Raw genomic sequence first — 26,992 nt, 5'->3', positions numbered from 1 at the left:
TATTGATCGGTGAGTGGTTTCAACAATTACAGAGAATTTATTTTTTCATACTGACTGGATCAAGCATTGCACTTGTCGAATTATGTCATAATGAAGGCACCAATGACATCATTAACAGTGTTGCAGTTCTGCAAAACTGCATACCTCTAAGGCAATGGCACCCAATATACAGAGATCCCCAGGTAGTTTTTTCGTTAGTCTTCATGCAGTCAGACCTTCCCCTCATGTTTAGTGGGTTAACGAGATGAAGTGCGTTGCGTGGGTCTTATAGCGCGGTTTGTTAACTACATCTCTATCTTCTTTTCTGATTTCTATTCCAACCCTTTCTTTTTAGCCATGGTGCAAATCAAGCAATCAAGCAAACACAACACGATATGAACAGCAAACATACCATGAAGCCTCCCGTGGGAGGATCAACATAAGAACAAACACACTATACGGCACACGCATGGCACGCCATTTCATTCAAATCTGCGTGCCAATTTCCAACAGCACCTCACCTTGCTCACTCCTTACTCACCAAAAATTACCACTTTGACCACCAACACATGGGGAAAATGTTCCCGAACCTCCTTGTACTTCCGTTATCGATACAATTTGCCACTAAACAGAGGCGTGCTGTACGGCTCAGGCTGTGCTCAGACCGCGTGATGTGAGGACGAGCAACAGACGCTCATGACACTGGCCGCATCTCACCGGGAATGTTACGGGTGAGCACGCGGGATTGATGCGGCCCTCATCCAGTCGCCAGGGGGCGGCGGGATGGATGGTGAGGAGGAATCGCAGGAAGAGCATTCTGGGAGTTTGGTACAGAACTCCGGGCCGTGTCACACCGGACGTGTGAATGAGACCGCTTGGGCCATTGTGGCCCAATAACGCCGCTTCGGGTCATCACCCCACCCTTCACCATGGACGTATAAATGGCAGATTACGGAGCCACTCACCCTCTTCTTCGCCCTCTTCTTCACTGTTCCTCGTTGCCTCTGCCCGTTGCTGGCTCTTCACTCGGGGTTGTTGTGCAACTGAGACATGCATATTCCAGAGGACCAGTGCAGAACACACGTTGTCATGAGCCCCGGAAAAGTAACGAAGCCAGAGATAACGCGCCAACTCTTGAGGTGGGAATGCTCAAGCGAAGCGTCCCACGGAGGTACACACTACACTAGCAGACCTATGCATGACTAAGTTAGGGATCTTTTGCCTCACGCATCTTCTCTCCATTCTCTTTCCATCCCTCTATCTCGTCCCTTTTGGACGAACAAAAGAGCATCCTACTGATTCACAATCACAGTTTCCTCTGGCACGACACCACACCCCCCATATTGCAGTACACCACACCTCCCACTCCCACACTTTAGACACCAGTATTTCTTCCCCCTACCTCCCACGAAGCGTATTGGGTTGTGTTGGTCGGCCGACCTCACCAGGTATTGCGAGGCCGATTGTCCTCATATGCTCTCTTTCTTTCTGGCTATGTAATCTTCCGTGTTTGTGTGTGTGTTTATGCGATAGTGCCTGTCATAGCATAAGTTAAGATTGTGGAAGTTCTAACGGGATATCGCTGCTCTGTGTCTGCTTTTGCAAATTGCTTGCCTTTTGTCGCACCACACAAATACCTTGCTATTCCTGCAGTAAATGCCAATAAACCCAATTCGCTGTGCCACATACCTTTCCTTGCTTAATTGTAAATAAATGCTTGTATATAAATCTTCCCAGCTCGTTTTCGTCTTTTCCTTCATTGGTTTAGCATGGGCCGTATTCTAGCTTATCCAGGGCGTTATTCCCCAACAATCTGTTTTTCTAGCCGGTACGTCCTTGGGCAGTTACGCTTGGCTGCATCTGATCCGGTAAGGTGATCCGGTTTGAACAAGGCGTACCGAGGGTGTGTCCCCCAGTAATTAGATCACGTGACCATTAGGTAAACGGTATTTATTAGTTGGAGGACCCAAAGTCACGTGGTCGAGTTATTGGCATTCACGGTCGATTAGCGACCCATCGCATCACAAAGTTATTTGTGTGCGACAGCCTGCGATTCCGGAGAGTCAGGTGGGAACCCAAGGTAGTTTCCCCACTCTTGGTCTTCTCACCCCCGACCCCCGGTTTGCAACAATATCATATTGGGAGTACTTGACAATGAGCCATGTTTCAATTTTTTCCATGGAGCGGTTTCAGAAATATAGAGGTGCAAAGTTTTTTGGTTTTTCCAAGATTGTCCCTGCACAATGTGACCTATGGCATCATAATTATCATAAATTCCTGCAGGAGGAGGTGCACCTATAATCAAAATTTCATATCAGTTGGACCAACAGTTGCAAATAATTTTTTTTTCATTACTTATCCCTTCAAGCGTGCTTGTTGAATTATGACATCATAATGAAGAAAGCAGTGACATCATCATTCACAAATCGCATTCCCCATGGGGAGTACTTGACAATGAGCCATGTGTAATTTTTTTCCATGGAGTGGTTCCGTAGATATAGAGGTGCAAAGTTTTTCAGTTTTTTCCAAGATGGCGCCTGTACCATGCGACCTATGACGTCATACTTATGACTAAAAAATTATGCAGGAGGCGGCACACCTATTTGGAAAATTTCGTGTACATCAGACTAACGGTTGCTGAGAAAATTAATTTTTAAAATGCAGACACGTACGTACGCACGTAGATACGCATGTACGGCACGCGTACATACGCCACACGTACGCGACCGATCGCTTCACCCCGCTTTTCGCTTTGTCAGCACAGGGTAATTACAAAACACATGCACTTATTTACCAATGGTTCTGTATATTCATAAACTCAATACCAGCTCTCACCCATGATGGTAGATAGTGCAGCCAATCATACAATTATTTCCCACAGTTGTTTGCAACTGGTGTGTACTTTATGTCTTGTAATATTTTTTATGTGAGCAACCCCTGTATGCACACTTGCCAGATGCCACTACCAGGGTCAAATAATTTAATTCAAATCTTCACTGATGCCTTGCATGATACTTTTGGCTATTTCAAAGGTCGAGTGTTACAGCTGTTGTGGCCATTCCTTCAGTCCTTTACAAAAAGGAACATCCCACTGTTTATTAACAGATGACACAAACCTGTCTTTTTACACTGAATCCCACTTTCAACAAAGGCACAAATAACAATTGAGTGTTATTGGCTCTATCCTGCCATTGTGGGTAAAAGCCAAGCAGGTAGAGAATTGGACAGTGATCTCAAATTAAAAAGCAGAACACCATAGCTCCTTTTGTACAAAGCATCGGCACTCAGGAATTAAATAAAAAAGGACAAAAGCGAATCCTTATTGGGCTGTTTCTTTTTTCACTTTGGGGTGGATGATGTAGAAGACCGAAATTTGCTCAAAAGGATTATGGTCTGGGCTTCTCGTTGACAATTATGACATTGACCATTTCATTTTCTGCATACTCCATGACAATCCTAGCAAAATGACAATCATCTTGCATTGGAGAGAATTGTCATTCCTGTTTTCAAACAGCCTGATCTCTGACCAGTAGTTTTGATTCTATCCTTGTCATTCAACTCTAGACATGCTAGTGCTGCTCTCAGCAATGGTTGGAGACCTGAAATCTCAATTAAGAGGTCATGGCCCATTCCTTGGACATATCTTGGGTAATCGGCAGTCTGGCATCCTGCTCTGTTGGCCAAACTATCTGTCTGTGTCACCAAAGCCACCTTTGTTCCTGAATTTATGACTTGCTCCACTCACACAGTCAACATGTTGCTATTCAATGGAACCCTCTCCTCTGCTCTCCCAATGGAAACTAGAGTTTCCAAGGCAGTGTTGGGCCCCAGTCTCGTTACTCATCTACATCAATGACCTCTCTGGTGATCTGGAAAACAAGCTTTTCTTTTTTGCAGACTCCACATTGTGTTGTGCAGTATCGCCATTCCACTGCTCGGCAGATTGTAGCTGCGTCACTCTCTGCCGATCTGATAAATGGAACACATCTTTCAATCATGTAAAATCTCATTATCTCTCCTGTCACTCCAGAAGGATAATAAAACAAATTGACCTATGTATTTCCATGGTCAGCCACTGGAAGAGGTACAGCCTCTTAAACTTATAGGACTCAACACCAGCCATAAGTTCTCTGAGGCCAAACACATAGCAAAGCTGGCTCAAAAAAACCAGCCAGACTCAGGATTCTTTGTCAATCCTTGTCTTTCCTTGGAAAATTGGAACTACTTGATTCTACAAGGCCTTTTTCAGCAGCTCAATGGAGTACGGACTCCATTATGGACTGGTGCTCCCGCATCACATGTCTCCCCTGGATTCTGTGGAATCTAAAGCTCTCACCATTGGAATCTCACGAGATGAGATAGAAGCACAGGGTATGTTGTTGCATAATTGCAGGCAGGTCAGTGGTCTCTCTTTTCTACTGCCTTTTCTCTCATATTACTCCCTTTGCTTTTCTCAGTCCCCAGACCCTCCCCAGCAACTCCAACCCACTCCTGGTTCAACTTTCAAAATCCAGCCTGACTGCACAATCCAGCCTCAATGCCTTCGTTCCTTGCTTCTCCCACCTATAGAACTGCCTTTCAGAGGCTGTTCTTTCCCACTATTCACTCCAGGGCTTCATGCATGCAGTGCACTGCCACCTCATGTAATCCTCCATCCTTACCAATGATGTTTATTACCCCCATGAAGTCTTCCTAACTCAACAATCTTACTCACTGGTTTTAGTGTTTCCTCCCTCTATTGTTTTCCTGTTCGTTCATTCCTTTGATGGTTGTCCCATTGTCAGTTCTACCTTGTTCTTCTATGAGCCTCATTCCTGTAAAGGATTTTTTTTAATTATGATCCCAGTAGCTGAATTTAAGAGAATATCGAGTCCTTTAATTTCCTTGCAAGTCATCATTGCCATATCATGAAGTGGTTGGTCATTGCCTTATATTAATGAGATAGAGTGTGCAAGTCAATTGTTTGAAGTTTTCCTCTTGCAATAACAGAAAGGGGGGTCTCTCTATCGAGTGCAGCCTGTGGCTGCTGGTTGCATCATTGGTTGGGACGTGGCTATGCCGCTGATGCAGTGTCCCCTTTACCAGTGCAATGGTACTCATTTTGCCGACCTCGGAAGGATGACAGGTTGAGTCAACCTCCTGGTGTATTAATTCAGCGGCCCAACGGAGCTTGAACTCAGGACCCGAGGATCCCAAGCCACCACCCTAATCACTAAGCCAACACCAGGCTATAGAAAGGGAGTATACACACATTATCAACTCCTGAAAAACCCTGATAATTTCAATAATAATTTTATGACTGCATATTTATGCCAAATTAAATTTCTCTTCATATGCATCCCGCAATGAAAATATTTGCACAAAAGGAGAAATGATCCTCACAATGAGAGCAACACTTCACCTCTGAAATAACTCTTGGCTTTTCTCTTCCACTTTGTGCACCAGGTTCCGTGAGCATTCTTCTACAGACAGCACTTTCCTTCTCACTCTTTCCACCTTGCTCTGCAAGTGCAATTTCTTCTCCTGCACCCACAAGGCAGCAAAGTCAACTTCTGAAAACAGACTATTTTCTCCTTGTAATTTGCCATAATGTTTTGTTTTGGTGAATGTGTCAGGGTTGTTGCAAGAAATGTTTGAAGGAGCCAGTAATACAATTTTTTTTTTTAAAACATCAATGGTCAGATAAATTTAAATGTTTGGGACTTTGATGCAACATTAATGTTCATAATTTGAAGTAAAATCAATGAGGTTTTTGGCTTTTGTCTATGGTTGGGGCAGGGAGTGGGGAGAGGGGGGATGACCTTTTGATTCCACCTCATACTTGTATTACTTATGCACAACAATAATGGCTTAAAATATATGTAGCAAGTGACGAAGTGAGGAGATTTTAATTTTTTTAACATGGAATAAATTTTGCACCAAGTTTATACCGCACCCAGGGAGAATGCTAACTTATGAATGCGTAAGAAGAATGAAGACAGCAGTGGTGATAAAACTGCAAATTAAAGAACTTCAATGATCAAGTACATGTAAATATGATCAAGACAAAAGTGCATAGTAGGGCAAAATAATAAGAGAAAGGATAGGTCAAAACAAAAGGACAATTTCAATTTCAATGGAAAGCAAACAAAATCGAAAAATATAAATGATTGTAAAGCTCACAAAGTTATGAACAATGAACTGTCAATCGCAGCTTCATGTTGAACTGAGGCAATCCTGGGCAAAGTTAAACGCCCCCACCCCCACCCCTCACCAACACCTCTACATCCACAAATATAAAAATAGACTTCCACGTCAACGAGAAATCCCATGTCAAGAATGATGTAGATTGTAAAATTATATTAAAAAAAGCATTACTTATCTCAAGTACCCTGCTTTTGATAAATCATAGAACAAAGTTAAATATGAAGAGAAACAATAAATGCTCACATATTAAAGGCTTCGAGCAGCAACTCAGAGTTGAAAGATGCAATGATGAGAGCCCTTCAAATTTAGCATTTTTGAAAGAAGCATAACTTCAAACCTATAAAAGGCTGGTTTGTTTGTCTAAAAATATATGAGCATCTCATTTGCTATGCATGCAATCTTAACTATAAAGGAAATATTCATGGGATATTGTCACAAGTATTTAAGTCATAGCCCCGATCATGCATATATATATATATATATATATATATATATATATATATATATATATTGACCCCTCCCATGCTCCTCGAGCCAAAGTAGCTGCACAAAGCAATCCAAGAAGACTTACGCAAGGTAAGTGCTAAACGCTGTTTGAAACCCTTCCCAAAGTTCCTCAACAACTACAAAGACATTCACACATCGTACACTCATGACAATCCCAATGCTATACATTTCCCTCAGCTACCGGATTGGTTTCATCACTTATTGGCGAATCATCAGCGATAGAGAAGACAGCAATGCATACCAATGAGGCTCTCAAGCATGTACCATGTGCAAACGTCAAAAGCAGTCAATATATAAATAAAGAATGACCCAACCACATCTCTCACCTGTGAATGGAGGGAATAGCCAATCAGCTCTCACCTAATCGACTACACCCAGGTGGCTGGGATTATATAAATGATTGACCCCTCCCATGCTCCTCCAACCAAAGTAGCTGCATAAAGCAACCCAAGAAGACTTACGCAAGGTAGGTGCTATATTCATTCCATATACATGCATGTATTTATACATACAGTATATACATACATATAAATACATAAGGGCTTCATAAAGGAAAATTTTAAAATTTTATGAACATGAATGCACATAATTACAGCTTCATTAAAATGCTTACAAATAAAAAGACAACAACAGCAGGTACCATTTCCAATTTTTATTTCGGATAGGATGTAACTTTTGATGTGGTGATGATGATGATGATGATGATGATGATGATGATGATGAGTTAAAATCCAGTGAATTCAATGAAGAGGACGCAAAGGGGTGGGGGGGGGGAGCTGCTGATAAGTCGTGCACCGAAGGGGATGCAAATGAGGGTGCTGATGGTGATCAGGTGGAGGGGTCGGGGAGAAAAAAAAAATGAGTGATCGAGAGCTGTTTTGCTGAGTGATATTGGTTTCTGTGCAGCTCTCTGTATGGCAACAAACCATTATCAATCACCCTCTTGTACTGGAGGTGCGGCTCTATCACTGGGTTGGGATCTTGCAATCTGTCAGCTACTGCCCTCATATCCTGCAGCACTCAACCAGGAATTTGATGGTCAGCTTGGGACTTGCTACCTCTTCCTCCTCTTCACTGCCCTCCTCCTCCTCCTCCTACACCTCCTCCACCTCCTCAGAGACCTTAATGAATGGCAAACAACTCAATCAGCTCCTCGCCATGCGAGGCGATGTGCTCCTCCAATTTGTTGAGCTCAATATTGTCAAAGCCTTCTTCTCCCATCTCTCGTGCCAACCTGACAATTTTTCACATCTTTTCTGTGGTGTCAGGAAAGCCTCTGAAGTTGTTGACTGCCTGTGAACATATATTTTGCCAGCAAGCATTGATGGTGGAGGCTTTGACTTCATTCAGAGAATCATTGATGGCACTGATACAGTGCGCTATGTTGAAGTCCTTCCAACATTTCCCAACGGTAAGCTTGAGGTTTGACTCCATAGCATCCAAGATGCGACAAAAGGTGCGGCAGGTGTAGAACATTTTAAATGGTGAAATTACCCCTTGGCCGAGTGGTTGGATCAGGGAGGTGGTGTTAGGTGGCAGGAAGATGACCTCGACATTGGGATTGGCCACCTTCAGCACCTCAGGGTAGTCAGGAGCATTTCCCAACAGCAGGTGGACCTTGAAGGAGATCCTCTTTACTTCCAAATTACCTCTCCACTTGAGGGACAAAACATATTTGTGGAACCAACCCATAAATATGGCAGCTGTTACCCACACCTTTCTGTTGGCCATCTAAAATATGTGCAGAGTTTGCTTGTTTTCACCCTTGAGAGCACACGGGTTTTGGAAATGATATAACATCATCAGCTTAATCATGCAGTAATCTTTGGTGTTGATGCAGAGGAGAAGAGATATCCGGTCCTTAACAGCCTTGGACCCTGATGCTGCACTCTCTCACTTCAAGATGAAAGATCTCATGGGCATTTTCTTCCAAAGCAGGCTGGCCTCGATCTGCTCCGGGAAATACCCCTGCTCCTCGATGAGCTGCGCGAGCTGAGCAGGGAAAGTTTCGGCTGCTTCATGGTACACTGAGGCACACTCGGCTGTGAGCTTTACATTTGTGGAGACTGTACCACTTTTTGAAGTGGTCAAACCAACCCCTGCTAGCACCACTCGTACCCACATCACTCATGTTTGCAGCACCACCCACGCCAGCCAGATGATCATACATGCGTTTTGCCTTTTCACAAATCAGATGTCGGCTTAAAGATACGTTTTTCTGGGCATTGACCTCAACCCACACATTTAATGCATTCCCCATTGCTTCGATGTGAATCTATGAATACGTAGAAATCTATGAATGTTCCGATGTTGAGAAACGGTCCATTTTTATTGGCCTGTGCCATCCATTTTATGTTCAAGCTGCTTTTACTTTGCAAACTTGAAGTGAAACAGTTCATCGATGTCCAGTGCCAAAAGAAAGTGGACACATGCTGTCAAAATTTTAAATTTTCACCTTTTGGTGCCTTATAGCCTGGAAATAAATTGTATTAAATCAGACTTTTACCAACTGTATTTACACATCATCATCCACAACTTCAAAGTGAAAAACAAATTTTACAAAATTCAAAGAATTAATTAAAAATACAAAACTAGAATATCTTGGTTGGATAAGTGTTCACCCCCCTGAGTTAATACTTCGTGGAAGCATCTTTGACAGCAATTACAGCTGTGAGTCTGTAGGGATAGGTCTCCACCAATTTTTCACTCCTTGATTGGGCAATATTTTCCCATTCTTCTGTACAAAACTGTTCAAGCTCAGTCAAGTTGCATGGGGAGCGTTGATGGACAGCAATCTTCAAGTTATGCCACAGATTTTCGATTGGATTAAGGTCGGGGCTCTGACTGGGCCACTTAAGGACATTTTTTTTGTTCTTTAGCCACTCCAGTGTAGCTTTGGCTGTGTGCATTGAGCCGTTGTCATGTTGAAAGGTAAATTTCCCTCCCAAATTCAGCTTTCTTGCACACAGCAGTAGGTTTTCCTCAAAGATTTTTTCTGTATTTTGCTCCATCCCTTTTTCGTTCTCTCCTGACAAGTGTCCCAGTGCCTGCTGATGAGACATCCTGCCATCGCCATGCTTCACAGTAGGGATGGTGTTCTTTGGATGATGTGCTGTGCTGGGTTTGCGCAAAACACAACATTTTCCATTTAGGCCAAGAAGTTCCATCTTAGTTTTGTCAAACCACAAAACTTTTTGCTACATGGCTTCAGAATTTCTGGAGTGCTTTTTTGCATCCCTGAAATTGGACTCAAGGTGGGGTTTTTTTGAGTAATGGGTTCCTTCTTGCCACCCTTCCATACAGGCGAGACTTGTGGAGTGCTTGGGATATTGTTGTCACATGCACACAGTGACTAGTTTTTGCCATAAAGGCATGTAGCTCTTTCAAAGCTGCCATTGGCCTCTTTGATCAGTCTCCTTGCTTGGTCATCCAGTTTGGAGGGATGGCCTGATCTCGGCAGAGTCTTGGTGGTACCATACACCTTCCACTTCTTAATGATTGTCTTGACTGTGCGCCAAGGGATACTCAAGGCCTTTGAAATAGTTTTATACCCATCCCCTGATCTGTGCCTTTCCACAACTATATCCAAGAGGTCTTATGAAAGCTCCTTGTTTCTCATGGTTGAGTATTTGCTGTGAAATGCACTACCCAGCAGAGGAAACTTACAGGAACAGCTGATTTTATTCTCAAATAATCAGAATCACAACAATTTAACACAGATGGAGACCAATTAACTTTCAGCATGATTTTGAAGGTGATTGGTTACACCTGAACAAATTACCTCCACCACCGAAGGTGAAGGAGGTTATGTTTTCACCCCTTTCTGTCTGTTTGTTACTTACGAAATCTAAAGATTTCGTAAGTATATTGATCAGTTCCGTTTGTTTGTTTGTTTGTTTGTGTTTGTTTGTGTGTTTGTAGGCACGATAACTCGAGAACGGAAGAAGCTACCAATGTCAAATTACACCACGTGATTCAGGAGGGTGATGGCTGGTGCTGATTAGATTTTGGTCAAAATCGGTCAAAGGTCAAGGTCACAGTGAGGTCAAACATCCAAAAAAAAGTTATAACTCGAGAACGGAAGAAGCTATCAATGTCAAATTAGACCACGTGATTCAGGAGGGTGATGGTAAGCGCTGATTAGATTTTGGTCAAAATCGGTCAAAGGTCAAGGTCACAGTGAGGTCAAACATTCGATTTATGATGGTTTGGTACAGAATCATTGTAGAAACTTCTGGTTTGCGTCGCTACGTTCTCTCGAGACAGCTTTTATTAGACAAGGTCAGAAGTCAAGTTGACGATTTCGTAAGTACCAGTCTATGACTGCTTGTTTGTTTGTTTGTTCGTGTGCAGGATATCTCAAAAGGTTGTGGACGGATCCGGATGAAATTTTGTGGACAGGTTGTGTGTGTGACAACGACAAACTGATTAGATTTTGGAGAAGATTCTGGATCTGGATATAACTACAATAATTTTTAAGTGATTCTTCACGATTGAAAAATAGGGCCAAAAATGATGTATTGCACGACATCTCAAAAAGTTGTGGACGGATTCAAATGAAACTTGGGGGACATGCTGGGTGTGTCACAAGGACAAATTGTTTCAATTTTGGTGAAGACCCGAACTAATCCAGATCTGGATACGAGAATTATTTGATTTCTAAAGTGATTCTTCACCATTGAGAGATGGGGCCAAAAACGATATTGCATTGTATAGCATGATATTTCAAAAATGTAATGGGCCCGATATGTTCTCAGGGATCAGGCCTTGCGTGGTGGGGGTATGCGCTCTTCCGAGTGCCCTTCTAGTTTACAATTGCTATTACAAGAGGGGTGGACACTTATCCAACCAAGATATTCTAGCTTTGTATTTTTAATTAATTTTCTGAAATTTGTGGGTTACGATGTGTAAATAAAGGTGTAGAAAGTCTGATTTGATGCAATTTAATTCCAGGCTATAAGGCAACAAAAGGTGAAAATTTCAAAAGGGAGTGCAGACATTTTATAGGCACTATATATGAAGTTTCTCATTGATTGGTTCAGCAGTTCCTGCAAAGACCTTCAAATAGATTTGATAGAAATTCAGAAAATCCAAAAATGGCCATCAAGCCTTTCGACCATTCTGATTAATTGAGGAGATGCACTCCATCTGAAAATTTGGAACGATCCTGTGAAATAATTTTATCAGTGTGGCGGTCTCCGAGAAATAGGAATGACAACATTTGGCAGAAAGAAAAAGACAAATAGTTGTGTTCCAGCTTCCAGCTTTGGAGCATATGAAATGAAAAAAAAAAAAAAACAGCAACAAAACAAAAATAATATTGTTACAGATTCACCTCTGGGGTTGCGAGGGAAGTTCTCGGACCCACTTCCAGGCTGACAGCCCTGAAGCTGACAAAATGCGGATAACTTCTCGATAAAACAGCCCTGGAGCTGATGAACTGCAGATAACTTCATGACGCGACGGGTTTCTAAACAACTACTGACGCCGTCTGAGATGGTTAATTTAAGTCGGTTCCAGCGTGGAGGTGAATGAGTTGCAGAGTGGTGCAGGAGGTGAATGCATGTCATGCTTAGAGGAAAGCGTGAAGTGCAAGCGAGTAAGCCTGCCCTGAAAAAGACAAGGGCTCTTTGTTGATGCTCTGTGCATTCAAGGGAACAGATAGATTTTGGGATAGTAAGGGACAGATAGCACAAGTCAGTGTGTATGTGCCAATGCATCTGGGAATTTTCTGCTGGCCAGGCTTGTTCCCTGGAACCTCTCTCACTTACACACTCCACCAGCCCTCCGGTCACCAGCTTGCTCATCTCTGGTCCCAGATGTGTCAACAACTGCCCTTCTCTGCTCAAATCTCTCGACTTATCATGGCCAGGGAGAGGCGTGGCTTGGGGGACTGGGCAGCCTCCAAGCTACACTCCCAAATGCTGCCTTGGTGTATCGGAGGTCTGTTTTGCAACCATTGGAATTTGTCAGAGTTCTGTCTCCTCATTGGCCCGCCATGTATCTAGGCACAGTTCATTGGTTGCATCCAGCTCCTGCAGTGGCATTGTCGATCAGGGAGGGGCATTAGCGGAGGGGGCATTAGCGGTTGGGGCCTTTTTGATGGAGTTCCTCCAACTGCACGGGTCCTCTGTCCTTTGTGCTGCTCTTTCATGGATCGCTGCTTGAACTGTTGGTTTTGTAATGTTGAGTATTGTAAAGCATGTATGGATGCGCTGCAGAGGTGTGGAGAGAGAAAGATTGAGAGAGATTGAGAAGAGTCACAAAGGGGTTCTAATCTTCTATGCAAACGCAGTGCATTTTCCCTTTTCACTAATACAAAAGGGAGAGGTAATTTAGCTACCCAATATACTACAGAGATAACTACACAAGGGCTCCCTCACATGTTGGTATGTGCCTCCCCAGGGTCTCTGAAAACCATCAAAATATAATGAATTACCATAATAGTTTTATAAAGATTAATGAAACAGACAAACTGTTAGGTTGACAAAATAAAGAAAAGGCATAAATACATTCAGGAATGAGAGGTTCAGAGAGCTTGGGGAGTAACCACGCTGTAGGTTGCGACGGGCATAAACATCATAATCTCGAACGATGCGTGCAACCACGTCCGATGTGGACACACCCTTTGTGCGTTTTGTTGCCACAAACACACCTGCGAACATAAAGTGATGGTGTGGTGTTAGCCGCTGGTTTCACCAAGAAAGCAAAGAAAAAAAAACATTTCTCTTTTGAAAATAAGCTTATGACATTAAATCATGTTGATAAATTGTCCATGACAACACAATGCATTTCACTGAAAATTAAATAAATGTCAGGTAGCATTTTGCAATCATTTAGATATTCAAATTATGACAAAAAAAGTTTAGAAAAAACAAAAACTTTTTATGAATGTTGTGGAAAGCACATCATGGAATGTCATAAAACTACATATTGCATGCAGCTCAAATACCCCCCTTCTCATTGCCAATTATTCGTCATTTCAAGCCACATTGTTGTGTTGCAACTGCAAAATTTATTTATTCATCTTCTTCATATCCTCATCATAAAGGATTGTTGAAAATTTGATGGCAAAAAAGTTATGGCTTGGTCCAACAACAAAAAAAAATAATAATAACAACACACACACACACACACACACACACACACACACACACACACACACACACACACACACACACACACACACACACACACACACACACACACACACACACACACACACACACACACACACACACACTTTTGAGATCTAAATAATTCATAATTCATGTTGATTGTGACGATGGGTATAAAAGTCCTTTATTACATAATAAACTAGAAGGCCACTCAGTATAATGCATACCTCCACCACGCATTGCCTGATCCACGAGAACATATAGAGCACAATACATTTTTGAAATATCTTGCCATACAGTACTATATCGTTTTTGGCCCCATCTCTTAATGGTGAAGAATCACTTTAAAAATTAAATAATTATCGGATCCGGATCTTCACCAAAATCGAATTGGTTTGTCCTTGTCACACACTCAATGTGTCCACCAAGTTTTATCCGAATTCATCCTCAAAATTTTGAGATATCATGCTATACGTATATCGTTTTTGGCCCGATCTCTCAATGGCAAAGAATTGCTAAAAATATTCTAGTAGCCAGATCCGGATGTTGACCAAAATCTAATCAGTTCGTTCTAGTCACACACCCAACCAGCCCATCAAATTTCAACCGAATCTGTCCACAAACTTTTGAGATATCCTACACACATACAAACAGAGAAACAAAGACAGAAAGGTGTGAAAACATAACCTCCTTCCACCTTCGTTGGCGGAGGTAATAAAGGAATTGTGAATGACAATACTTGCAAGAAAATAAGTTAATATCAGATTGATTGGGTCTGATGTAATAACTTAAAAATAATTTCTGATGTAACGCCACATTTTTTGCTTTTGGAAACATGTTTGTGCGTATGTTCTAAGCTCCTGACCTGCCTCCTTGATGTGTTTGTAGACATCCTCTTGGCCAGCTGAAGCATAAGGAACATCATCATGGGCAACAAAATCGATCTGCAAAAGCAAAACATGCAAAGGACAAATTATCAAGCAGCAGTAATCAACTTGTCCTCAATGCATTTTGAAGGGATTAGCAAGACTCACAGATCAAGTAAAGAAAAAATCCATAGGAATAGGTAAAGACTATTTACACAAAAGAAAATGCAACTTAGTGCACACCTGAAAAAGTACAGCAATAAAATTTTTGTAAAAATGTATATGAAAATTTTAGTGTCATGTAAACCATAAGGTAGAAAGGCATTCGGTAGAGCGCATACCTCTTACATTTTGTATCGGACCACTGATAGACCAGATCTGCATCCGGACCTTAACCAAAATCTAATTGGCTTGTTCTTGTCACCGACCCAACTCATCCACTAAGTTTTGTCATCATCAGTCCACAACGTTTTGAGATCTGGTACTATATGTAGTTTTTGGCCCTATTTCTCAATGGTGAAGAATCACTTTTTAAAAAAATTAAAAATTCTCGCATCCGGATCTTCACCAAAATCGAGTCAAGTTGTCCTTGTCACACACCCAACCTATCCATCAAGTTTCGTCCGAATCTGTCAATCACTTTTTGAGATATCCTCTTCACAGAAAAAGACAGACAGACAAAAAAGGGGTGAAAACATAACCTCCGTCCAACCATAAAGCCCCACACAAATTATGACCTTTTCACATCATACTATTTAAAAGACAAGGAAAACTATTTGGGGGATGAGGGGTGTAGTATTAGTTGCCAAAAGGAAGAACAACAGGAAACACCAATAAGAATACACCAGAGCATTTTGAGGGAATCTGCACGACGAGGAATCCCACAAGTTGATCAAGCCCAGTTGGTCAATCGTGTCAATGCTCAAATAAAATTCAGCAAACAACAAGAACTGAAGCCACCCAAAAGGTTGTGTTATTCTCATAACTCCATCACACTGATACACAATTGTTCAATTACCAAAAAGATCTGGTGAGATTTTTAGGTCACCCTGTGCTTGATTTATAAGCAATCATTCTGCAATATGTGAAAAAAATCAAAAGCCTGGAGATATGATAGTCCTAATAGTGATAATGGTTGCCAGTAAGAGAGACATTTTTAGATCCTCATGGAGGATCTCTAAGTCTTACTCACGTTGTTGTTCTTCATCTTCTTCTTGTGGACTTTTTTGTTTCACAGCCTACAGTTTTCATCGAAACTTCTTGAAACTTGGCATATATATGTACAAATACCCTGCGCAGACAGTAACCATCTCCGATTTTGAAAATTCCTCCTAGAAAAAAAAGTTATGATGTCAAAATATCTCTGCTAATGGAAATCACCTAAAAATTATCTCCGAAACTAGGCAAGTTTTTTGAATTCTGTTTGCGGGAATCGAACGGGGCATTAACAGAGATAAATTACCGCACATATGCTACATCACTATGACGTCATATCAATTTTTATGACGTCATTCCTATTTTTTGACATGTTTTTGTTTCACAACCCAGAGTTTTCATCGGATCTTCGTGAAACTTGCCATGTATATGCAGAAAGCCCACGCGCAGGCAGTAACCATCTCCGATTTTGGAAATGCTTCCTCGAAAAAAAGTTGACGTCATAATATCGCCGCTAATGGAAATCGCCTATATCATTATCTCCAAAACTAGGCAAGCTGTTTGAATTTTGTTTGCGGGAATCAAGCCGGGCATTAGCACAGATAATTTATCGCAAACCTGATACATCACAATGACGTTATATTCGTTTTTATGACGTCATCATTAAGAGGATGAGGATCTTAGCTCATTTGAGCTCGTTTAAAAGAAGAGTGCTACATTATGCAATATCCATTGCCAGCACAACCTCAGAAAGATTGTGTTTGATGGAATAAACAATGCTGTTTGGATTCAAATTCAGGACCAGACAAGCTCATTAAGTAATCATACTCTTGTGGTCCGGGTATCGGCGGCGAGCACGACCGCAAGATGGAGCAGTAGAGTCGGCTCCACTGAACACCCGGAATCTAGATTGTACTCTTCCGATAACTCCGAAGGTAAGGGTCCCTTTTAGGACCGTGAATCGTCAATAATTCAGCCGTGTGGTACAGGGTTATTTGCCAAACCTCAAAATACCTAGAGGCCCACATGGCGAGCTACCAAGGAATTCACACCCTCGTCGGAGCTCGAACGGGACGAGCCGTAACCATGCTCGACCCGTGCGTAACCCGAGCGGATGGTTACCGAGGTCCCGTCGGTCCAAATGCACAACTACGGCAGCAACGGCCTTTTTAATTCCCCCAACACACACCGTGCTAAGCCAATGCAGGAAAGGACAGAAACGAGCTGAAACATTCAACAATAGGAATATTTATTTACAATAGTGTGGGAGGGGAACACACAAGAGCAGAGTTAAACTGACTCAGCAATGCAATTATGTACAGCAAAAAGCACTTAACAATTCCGACTTATAGACGGGCCCACACACAGACGCACACCCAAAAGAAACGGACCCCAATGGTCTTTATTCAAAGTTCCCAGCTCGAGGGAAAATGAGCTGGAAACCAGAGCTATCTCAGGCCTTCCCGCCTCGTGCGGTCTTCGACGTCCTGGGTCGGCGGGACTCGAACCCGCAACTCGACGCCGCTGCAAGCACCGGGTACAGAGGGCAGCGTCGGGCTCCCGCACGCTCCTCTGGCATGTGACGAGACCTTTTCAAGGCGAACAGGCAACCTTGCGATGAGACCTTGTCAAGGCGAACAGGCGACCTTGCGACGAGACCTTTTCGTTCCAGCCAGAACGCCCCGAACAATTATCCACTGGCCAACTCTCTGGCCACGAGCACACCATCCCTCCACTACTGGTCCAGACAACCACACTTTCTCCTCAGGTGGGAGGGGCTTCTTTCCCTAGCCACTCGCCTCCTCATTGGATGGTTGCGTCGCGCTATTCGCTCGTCGCCCCTGTGAATGGCCGAAAGGAGCGCCAAATTGGACCGGGGGTGGGGGGGGGCATGACGGCCGTCGCGGCGGACCGCCCCTCAAACAAGGAGAGCAATATGGTCCTGCATGGGCTACGCTTATTGGCCGACCGTTGGCAACCTCGCTCGCATTCCCCGGATTGGGCGAGAGACGTCAGGTCCTCGTGAACTCCTCCCACGTACGTGCTGACACGCACGCATGCAATGGTGCCAGTGGAGGATGTTGGAAGGAAGCGAAGGCAGGTGTCGTTAGAAAGTTGTTGTTGTAGTTGTAGTAAGTGTAAAAATCCTATCTATAAAATAACTTGGCAGTGCATGTACACTTAATTCCCATTAGACATAGGGGAAAGGGAGCTATCTATCCACATTTACTTATCGAAATGACTGAATTATGGGGACCTGAATGTTGAAAGCCCATGGCTGCCAGATTCATAACAATACTACCGCCACGATGTCAGGCTACGCCAAATCGCACATCAACTACTGATGACGAGTCGTACCATGCTCGTTACAGAATATTGGTTGTGCTGAAGCAGTTTCTTTACACAGGTTATATGGTTGGTTGTTTGCCATTGCCTTCTCAGCAGTCAATCAGGTCAGGAATTTGGAATTTTGCGAGTGCACCAGCGATATCTCGCCTACTCTTCATGGGATCTTTAATGTCCACCAACTAATGTTGGCAGACAGGACGCCCCATTTAATGTTCATCCAAGGGACGGCACACACATTAATGCCTCACCTGCAAACGGAACACCAGGGTGACAATTTTATACATCGTTGGGCTGAAATTTGTACCCAGGCGAGAGAGTGCAGAGGAGAATGTGCATACCTCTCGGCTATCATGCCAGCCCATTCACGACCTATAGTTAAGGCCAAGTATTTTCACAATCTGTAGCAATAGATCCCGAAGTATTACTCTACTTTGGACAAATCCCCTTATCTATTGACTAAGAATTATGCTGAAAATCTAAACCATAAACATGACCATGCATCCATTGCATTGCACCTTCATCCAAAATATTTCAGAATTTTTTTTTATGAATAAATATCATCATGTGCATTCGTGCAAGTATCACACCTTGTGTCTCGAAATGAACTCTGGAGAGATCGTCCAAGGTGCATTACGGAGGACGTGATCCACATAGCGGCAATGGCGAACAGCTTCATAACGTTCGTTCTCCGACATAACCGTGCGTCCCTTATATGTGTGTGTAAGGTCATCCCCATTGACTGCCACACAGACAAAATTATTAAGGAAGGAAAAAAAAAATAGGGAAGAAAGACAAATCATGGGTAAAGGAGCTCTGCAAAGAGTTAATCATGTGATCGAAAATCATGTCAAATATTTTGTTAACTGTACAGCATTACCACCTCTGCCACCGAAGGTGAATGGGGGTTATGTTTTCACCCCTGTCTGTCTGTGAGCAGGATATCTCAAAAAGTTGTGGACAGCTTCAGACGAAACTTGGTGGACAGGTTGGATGTGTGACAAAGATTAATTCATGAGATTTTGGTGAAGATCCAGATCCTAAAAATTATTTAAAGCTATTCTTCACCATGGAGAGAAAGGGCCAAAAACAATATATAAAATGGTATTTCAAAACCTTATGGATGGATTGTGACAAAACACTTGGTGGACAGGCTGGGTGCTTAACAAGGACAAAGTCATTCAATTTTGGTGACAGTCTGAATCCGGATCCGGATAAGAGAAATTAAAATTTTTTTTTTTAAAGTAATTCTTTACCATTGAGAGATGGGGCCAAACATGATAGACAGCATGATATTTCAAAAAGTTTTGGACGACTTATTATAAAACGAGGTGGAATGAGTTGATTAGGTGACAAGAACAAGACGATAAGATTTTGGTTGAGGTCCAGATTCGGCCTATTAGTGGGATCCATCCATCCATTGGGACCATACTCTGTACAGAGCATCGGTGCTGCCGAAGAAGTCTCCTGGGCGATTGGGCACAACCCTGGATGGGTCGCCACTCCAAGGAAGTATCAGTGGGATATAAAATGTAAACTGTTCAGCCTGGTGGAGGTATGCGCTCCACCTAGTGCGGTTCTAGTTTTTACATGTGGAAGGTCAATGTCACAAAAGAAACTTTCAATTCTTAATCAATTTGATGTAAAAATTAAATAACGGCCCATTCGGCGAGTGAGCATTATACGTCACAATACATATCCCCGCCAGGTCAGGTCAGGTCAGGTCAGGTCAGATCAGATATGGGAGCATGCGTCAGAGAAGCGCATCACTGCATCCATACTGCATCCATTTTCCACCGGTACTCCAGGGGCCTCCGACTGGCCATTCCCCAGTCAGATGCCTGGCCTATCTCCATCTCCTGGAGATGCTGATCAACTTGCTGCAACAACGAGGCACCTGGTCAGCCCATGGACCAACTCCACTCACGAGGCTCCCTTGCTGAGAGAATCTGGTGAGTAGGATCAGCGTCAGGAAGACAAGCCACATGTCCATACAGCCGCAGCTGTCGCTCACAGACTATGCAAGTAACAAATATCATTTGAGTCTCTCTCAGCAACTGCTCGTTGGACATAAAGTCCGACCAGCGATAGCCAAGGATTCTCCAAAGAGATCTGGTACCAAAGGTATTCATTCTGTCTCAGATCGCTGGTCAGAGTCCAAGGCTCACATCTGTAGAGCGAGACTGGAAGCACCAAGGACCTGAAGACTTAGACTTTTGTCCTCCCGCACAGGTACCGACAGCACCACACCCCACGATCCAGTGAATCCATGACTCCCCAGGCCCGACCCAGACATCTATTGACCTCTGGCTCACAGCCAGCGGAGTCATGAAAATCACTGCCAAGGAAAGTGAATCTCTCTGTGACATTAACATCTCACCACAAACAGGTACAGACAAGACAGCAGCATCTAATATGTCATTGAAAGCCTGGATCTTAGTTTTGACACAGGAAATCCATAATCCCAGCAGCTCAGACTCCTCATTCACCACGTCGATGGCCCCCAAAAGGATATCCAGAGTCTCATAGATGACACCATCGTCTGTGAAATTAAGGTCAAAGAACTTGGCATTCTCAAAAGAAGCACTGCAGCTTGATTTCTCTGACATCCTCCCCAGAATCCAGTCCTTAAAAGTGCTGAAATGTGTGGGGGCCAGGACACACCCCCCTCTCCCCCCGCCAACGGACAGTAACAACTGGAAATAAGTCAGAGATGATATCACCACATCTCACAGCACTCTCAGTGCCAGAGTATAGTTCAGACATCAGATAGATTCGTTTTAGTGGCACCCCACAAAGACCAAGAATCCTCCAGAGGGCATCCCGATTCACTGAATCGAACGCTTTGCAGAGATCAATGTAGGCTGCAAGCAGCCCCTGCCGAAACTCTCGTCTGCGTTCGGTGAGGACACGAAGAACAAGGACACGGTCAATCGTTGACCTCTTTGGTGTAAAGCCTGAATGCTCTGTGAGCTGGTGCTCAAGCAAATGGTGGCGAACCCTATCAATAATTATCTGAGCAAAGACCTTGCCTTGCACCGAGAGTAGCGTCACCTCACTGGCAATTACCCTTCCCTTTACAGAGATGGACAACAAGGCCCCTCTTCCAGTCAGTTGGGTTGATGCCTGTGTTTCAGGCAGAGCACAAAACTGCATGCAATGGTATTAAGGAACTGAGCACTCAAGTAGACCCTGAAATTCTGGATCATCCTCCAGCGACCATCAACGAGCAAATGGTCAATCCCCTTTGCAACACCACCAGCGTTGGAATACCAAGTCCAGCGATGAGCTTGTGGACGCTGAAACTATCAACCAGCCACCCTAAGTCCACGACTTCTTGCAAATTCAAGGAATTTAGTGCTATTCTGGTTCATAGTTCCAGACCCATGGAGACCAACACATGTCTCATAACCATCCCTATCAATTCCAGTCGATGCATTGAAATCCCCCAAGACTAGAAGACTTTCTCGCCTGGGGTACTGATCAACCACGGCATAGAATGCATCCTTCACGGTGAGTTCACTCACCTCAGTTGGAGCATATACAGAGACCAGGAAAATGACACCCAAGGAGTGATGAAGCCTTAGTCTCATAATATGCTCATTGACCGGTGTTGCCTCAATTATCATTGGAATCAGGTTATTGGACACAACTACAGCAAATCCTTGGGCATGGCAACCATCAGAGCGACCAGACCAAAAGTAGGTGAACCCACCCACCATGATCTCACCACTATCCGGTCTCCGAGCCTCAGAGAGTGCTGCAATACCGATGTTCAAACGCTTGAGCTCAGATGATAATGGAGACAGGTGATCATCAATAAGCCACCCTGAGGCACTGCAGAGGATTCAAGGGGTGTAGACTTGAGGGAAATTGCATTTGTTTTTTCAAAACAAGTACCCATATACATAGAGATGCTTCTTTTTTCCATTGACAACACAAAATGGTAATAATTTTATAAAACAGAATTTAGGTTTTTTGGAATCAGAAAAGGCATGTTTTTCAACTGGAGAAAAAAAAATTTCATGCCAAAAGCAAGACAGACCCTCAGAATAATTGGGATCTCCCACGATTAAGCTGAGTGTACAGGCCTGTTACTCTCACATTGCAGACAGGTTTGTGTCCTCTCTGTATTCTACCACCTCCTTTTAGGTCTTTCATCCTCTGCCCTCTCTTGGCTCTGTCCCTCTCAGGTTTTTGCAGGATGCACATGGTCTTTCCGTAACCCTCTTCTTGTTAAACTCCCAAAATCCAGGCTCACTGATCAACTACACCAATTTGTTCCTCTTTTCTCTGACCTGCAGAACTAACTACCATGCTCTGTTCAGTCCCATTCTCCCCCCCCCCCCTCCAGGGCTTCAAGACTGCTGTTCACCACTACTTCACCACCCCGTCCATACTCGTATTTTCTTCCCCAAATGACCCCATCCCTAAGCACGACCTTTTTCCAGGTTAATGTGATTACCTCCGCCACCCCTACCATTCCACTTCACCTCTTTTTGTTTGTTAGTTGTTGGATCATTTGTGCATTTTCTGTTTCATTCCCACCTCCCCCTAACTCTTCTTGCTGTGTTTCATTCAGCATGTATGAATCTTGTTCACCCCCATGTGTCCTTCTCCCCCTCCCCTTGAACTCTGCTGTTGGTGTTGGTGTTGTCCACTTTCTATTTTGATCCAACTCTTCTCCAAGCTTCGATCATGAGTCCAAAAAAAAATAAAAAAAGATGATAAAATTACAAGGCTACAAAAAACAAAAAGGATGAAATGAAGAAAGAACACATAAGAAAGAAGAAGAGGAGGAGAGGAATACACAAAGTGGAAAGAATATATTGGATAATGCTAGGGCATTAAAATAATATAAAGTTTACAGGGTACCAAGACAAACCAACATAACACACCTCCCACGATGAGAAATGTGTTTGGAAAAAGGTTTTTGGCTTGCATGAGTGCACGAGCATGCCCGCTGTGAAATAAGTCGAAAATTCCATCTGCGTACACACGCACTGGACGGTCGCCTGTAAAAGGACGACAACATTCTCGGTTGTTCTGTATCAAATCATGCCGCCGTCACAATGCAACAACTGCTGCCATAACCCCCACTCCCTATCCCAAACAACCTCTACACTTCAATTTCCTCCCAACACACACACACACACACACACACACACACACACACACACACACACACACACACACACACACACACACACACACACACACACACACACTTACATGCAAGGTGTTGCTGCGCCTCTTGCAGGGTCATCTTGTGATGTGGAGCTTCACATTTTACCCCCACGTCATTCGCAAACTGTGCAGGTTGCCTGGTCCTCTGTGCAGACACACAAACTGTCATTTTAAACATCTTTTATTAGTATTCTTAAAGTCCAAGCGAAGCACCACGAGTTGCAATCCTTTCTGCAATATTACTTTCAGGACATGTCCACATTATTTACACAAAAATGTCATCTTTAAAAACTCCATCCACCCAACTTTGCCACAAATCACATGCTCCCATCGAGGTTTCCCCATTTCCTTCGATTATTTCTCTGAAGCTCCTCTCCCTATTCCACCGTAATTCCCACACCCTACTCAATATAAATTTTATCTTTCTCCTTTTCCTTTCTCAAAGATATTGTTCCCAAGTAATGATGGTTGACTTCTCGTGCGAGCTGTCAGTCACAACAAGATTGGTTGCACCCGCTCTGTGGGTTCTCTGGTGGTTGTGGAGTCCGATTCAGCACTGGCACACACGTTCACAGGTGTGGCATCGTAGGTTGACCAGCAAACAACATGACCAGCCCTTCTCAGTTGTATTTGATGGAAAGTAACTTCCAAGCTTTAAGCCATGGCTTAGCACAGCACCTCGTTTTCGTAAGTATATTGATGACTTCCGTCGTGTGTGTGTGTGTGTGTGTGTGTGTGTGTGTGTGTGTGTGTGTGTGTGTGTGTGTGTGTGTGTGTGTGTGTGTGTGTGTGTGTGTGTGTGTGTGTGTGTGTGTGTGTGTGTGCACAATAACTCGAGAACGGAAGAAGCTACCAATGTCAAATTACACCACGTGATTCAGGAGGGTGATGGCTGGCGCTGATTAGATTTTGGTCAAAATCAGTCAAAGGTCAAGGTCACACTGAGGTCAAACATAGTTCCGTAAATTCATGTGGAGAAATGGAGTATTTTTGCTTCGGTCGACGTTACGAGTTCGTTTTAACTTCGATTTTAATTTCGTCTTCGGTTTTTGCGATCGCTTAGGACGCTTCACACTTGGTTGTCGAAATTCTGGTAAAAATCGGATGTTTTGGAGACGTTTTAAGATTGTATAAAAAATATTTCACTCGCCGTGTCACGGCTCATCACGTGGTGCAGCGCGCTCGAGCAGAGGCGTCGTTGAGTCATGTAAAGGTTTTCCGTGTGCGCGCTGACGGTGTTTTCGATAAAGATGGTGTTTAAAAGTCATTTTTATCCCAATAAAGGTTATCGTCGCATGCCTGACTCGCTAAGCCGTCGGATTATGTAAGGATTGTTCGTGGATGGCTGAATATTACAGTTTTGTGGCTTTGATAAAATAATATTAAATAATCGCGTGGAGAAATGGAGATTTTTGCTTCGGTTGATGTTACGATTTTTGATGGTTTGATACAGAATCATCGTAGAAACTTCTGGTTTGCGTCGCTACCTTCTCTAGAGACAGCTTTTATTAGACAAGGTGAGAGGTCAAGTTGACGATTTCGTAAGTACCAGTCTATGACTGCTTGTTACTTACGAAATCTAAATATTTCGCAAGTATATTGATGACTTCCGTCGTGTGTGTGTGTGTGTGTGTGTGTGTGTGTGTGTGTGTGTGTGTGTGTGTGTGTGTGTGTGTGTGTGTGTGTGTGTGTGTGTGTGTGTGTGTGTGTGTGTGTGTGTGTGTGTGTGTGTGTGTGTGTGTGTGTGTGTGTGTGTGTGTGTGTGTGTGTGTGTAGGCAGGATAACTCAAGAACGGAAGAAGCTACCAATGTCAAATTACACCACGTGATTCAGGAGGGTGATGGCTTGCGCCGATTAGATTTTGGTCAAAATCGGTCAAAGGTCAAGGTCACAGTGAGGTCAAACATAATTCCATAAATTCATGTGGAGAAATAGAGTATTTTTGCTTCGGTCGACGCTACGAGTTCGTTTTAACTTTGATTTTAATTTTGTCTTCAGTTTTTGCGATCGCTTAGGACGCTTAAAACTCGGTTGTCAAAAATCGGATGTTTTGGAGACGTTTTAAGATTGTATAAAAAAATATTTCACTCGCCGTGTCACGGCTCGTCATGTGGTGCAGCGCGCTCGAGCAGAGGCGTCGTTGAGTCACGTTAAGGTTCTCCGTGTGCGCGCTGACGGTGTTTTCGATAAAGATGGTGTTTAAAAGTCATTTTTTTATCCCAATAAAGGTTATCGTCGCATGCCTGACTCGCTAAGCCATCGGATTATGTAAAGATTGTTGGTGGATGGCCGAATATTACGGTTTTGTGACTGATTAAATAATATTAAATAATTGCTTGGAGAAATGGAGATTTTTGCTTCGGTCGACGTTACGATTTTTGATGGTTTGGTACAGAATCATCATATAAACTTCTGGTTTGCATCGCTACCTTCTCTGGAGACAGCTTTTATTAGACAAGGTCAGAGGTCAAGTTGACGATTTCGTAAGTACCAGTCTATGAGTGCTTGTTTGTCTGTTTATTTTTTTTTTTAGTTTGTCCTGCCATTGGATATTCATGATAGACATAGGATGTGTTGCTGAAATTTTTCCAGGGCCTTGATGTGGCATTTGTAGAAGACCTACACATTTGCCCTGTACAGCAACATAGTTAAGACTACGGCCTTGAAGACCTTCATTTTTGTGTCCAGTTTAATGCCATGAGTAATAAACTATCTTCCACGAACACTTGGTCCCATTTTTTTTAATGCAAGGTGTCACAATGCAACAATCTGGGCTCACAGAGGAGCTAATCAACAAAGGACAGCATGTTTATAGACTTTCCAGAGGGTATTGGGGGAATGGAGGAGGGTGTGGAAATACACAGGGCAGATAAGCATGAAACTAATAACTCTGGCCTGAAAAGGAAAAGAATGGGAAAGAATCAGCATGTGGAGAAGAGATTGTGGATGTGCATGGGTGAGCGTACAAGGTCATAAATGGATAGCACATTTGAACACCTGAAGCAAGGAGGATGACACTATGGACAGGCAAAGAAGATTCCACAAATTAATGAAGGTGAGCAACCAGCCTGGTCTTGGGGAGGGTGAACATGTGAGGGTTTCTTGAGGAATGCATGCAACCTGGGGTGGCTAAGATAGGAGAGGGCAGGACGAGCAAGGCCAGACGCAAGTTTGTATAAAATCGAGGGCACAGCAACTGGTGGGAGAGCAACAATCCCTGGGAATCCGTCTCCCATATTGAGATTCCAATGGTCGTGGAAGGCCTTTTTGACCACCTCACGATTCACACGGTCAGAAGCAAGAGCACCAGTACAGAGTGGGCAGCCATACTCCATTGTGCTATGTATGAAAGTCTTGTCCACAATGTTGAGCTCAGTGTGTCTCAGGAATATATTACCTCTAAAGACAGTTCTGAAAGACTGGCAACTCCAGTCGTTTCACAGAATGACTTGGTTGCTCAGCCATGTACGGAAATATATGCGAAGCAACACCAAGTCAGAAGGTATGGTGGCAATTAAAGGCTAAGCAGATTAGTAAGAGTGAGGAGAGCACAGTGTTAATGAGTGCTGGGAAGGTTTTGTTTTGAAAGTAATTAGTTTGTGGTGGGGAGACGGGAAACCACACAAATAAACAATATGTTGTTAGAG

General features: G+C 43.3%; 1 protein-coding gene across 2 annotated transcripts in view; it reads right to left on the bottom strand.

Annotated features, from left to right (window-relative positions):
• Positions 1–26,992, bottom strand: part of LOC147018335 (choline-phosphate cytidylyltransferase B-like) — a 40,675-nt gene that overhangs the window by 11,879 nt on the left and 1,804 nt on the right. Inside the window, exons 2-7 of one of the 2 annotated variants that reach the window (XM_085897892.1) lie at positions 23,390–23,489; positions 23,056–23,172; positions 18,748–18,899; positions 14,656–14,734; positions 13,185–13,327; positions 5,381–5,502 (exon numbers count right to left, since the gene is read on the bottom strand). In XM_085897892.1, coding sequence (XP_085754018.1) covers positions 5,381–5,502; positions 13,185–13,327; positions 14,656–14,734; positions 18,748–18,899; positions 23,056–23,172; positions 23,390–23,489 — 713 coding nt within the window. Of the gene's footprint in view, positions 1–5,380; positions 5,503–13,184; positions 13,328–14,655; positions 14,735–18,747; positions 18,900–23,055; positions 23,173–23,389; positions 23,507–26,992 lie in introns of both variants that reach the window. The other variant, XM_085897891.1, reaches the window with a different exon arrangement.

The sequence above is a fragment of the Eptatretus burgeri genome, chromosome 10 (genome assembly GCF_056783735.1).
Source record: "Eptatretus burgeri isolate ZD-2024b chromosome 10, Ebu_testis_v1, whole genome shotgun sequence".
Classification (NCBI taxonomy): Eukaryota; Metazoa; Chordata; class Myxini; order Myxiniformes; family Myxinidae; genus Eptatretus; species Eptatretus burgeri.
Note: the sequence above shows the minus strand (reverse complement) of the source record. Positions and strands in the feature narration are given on the sequence as shown.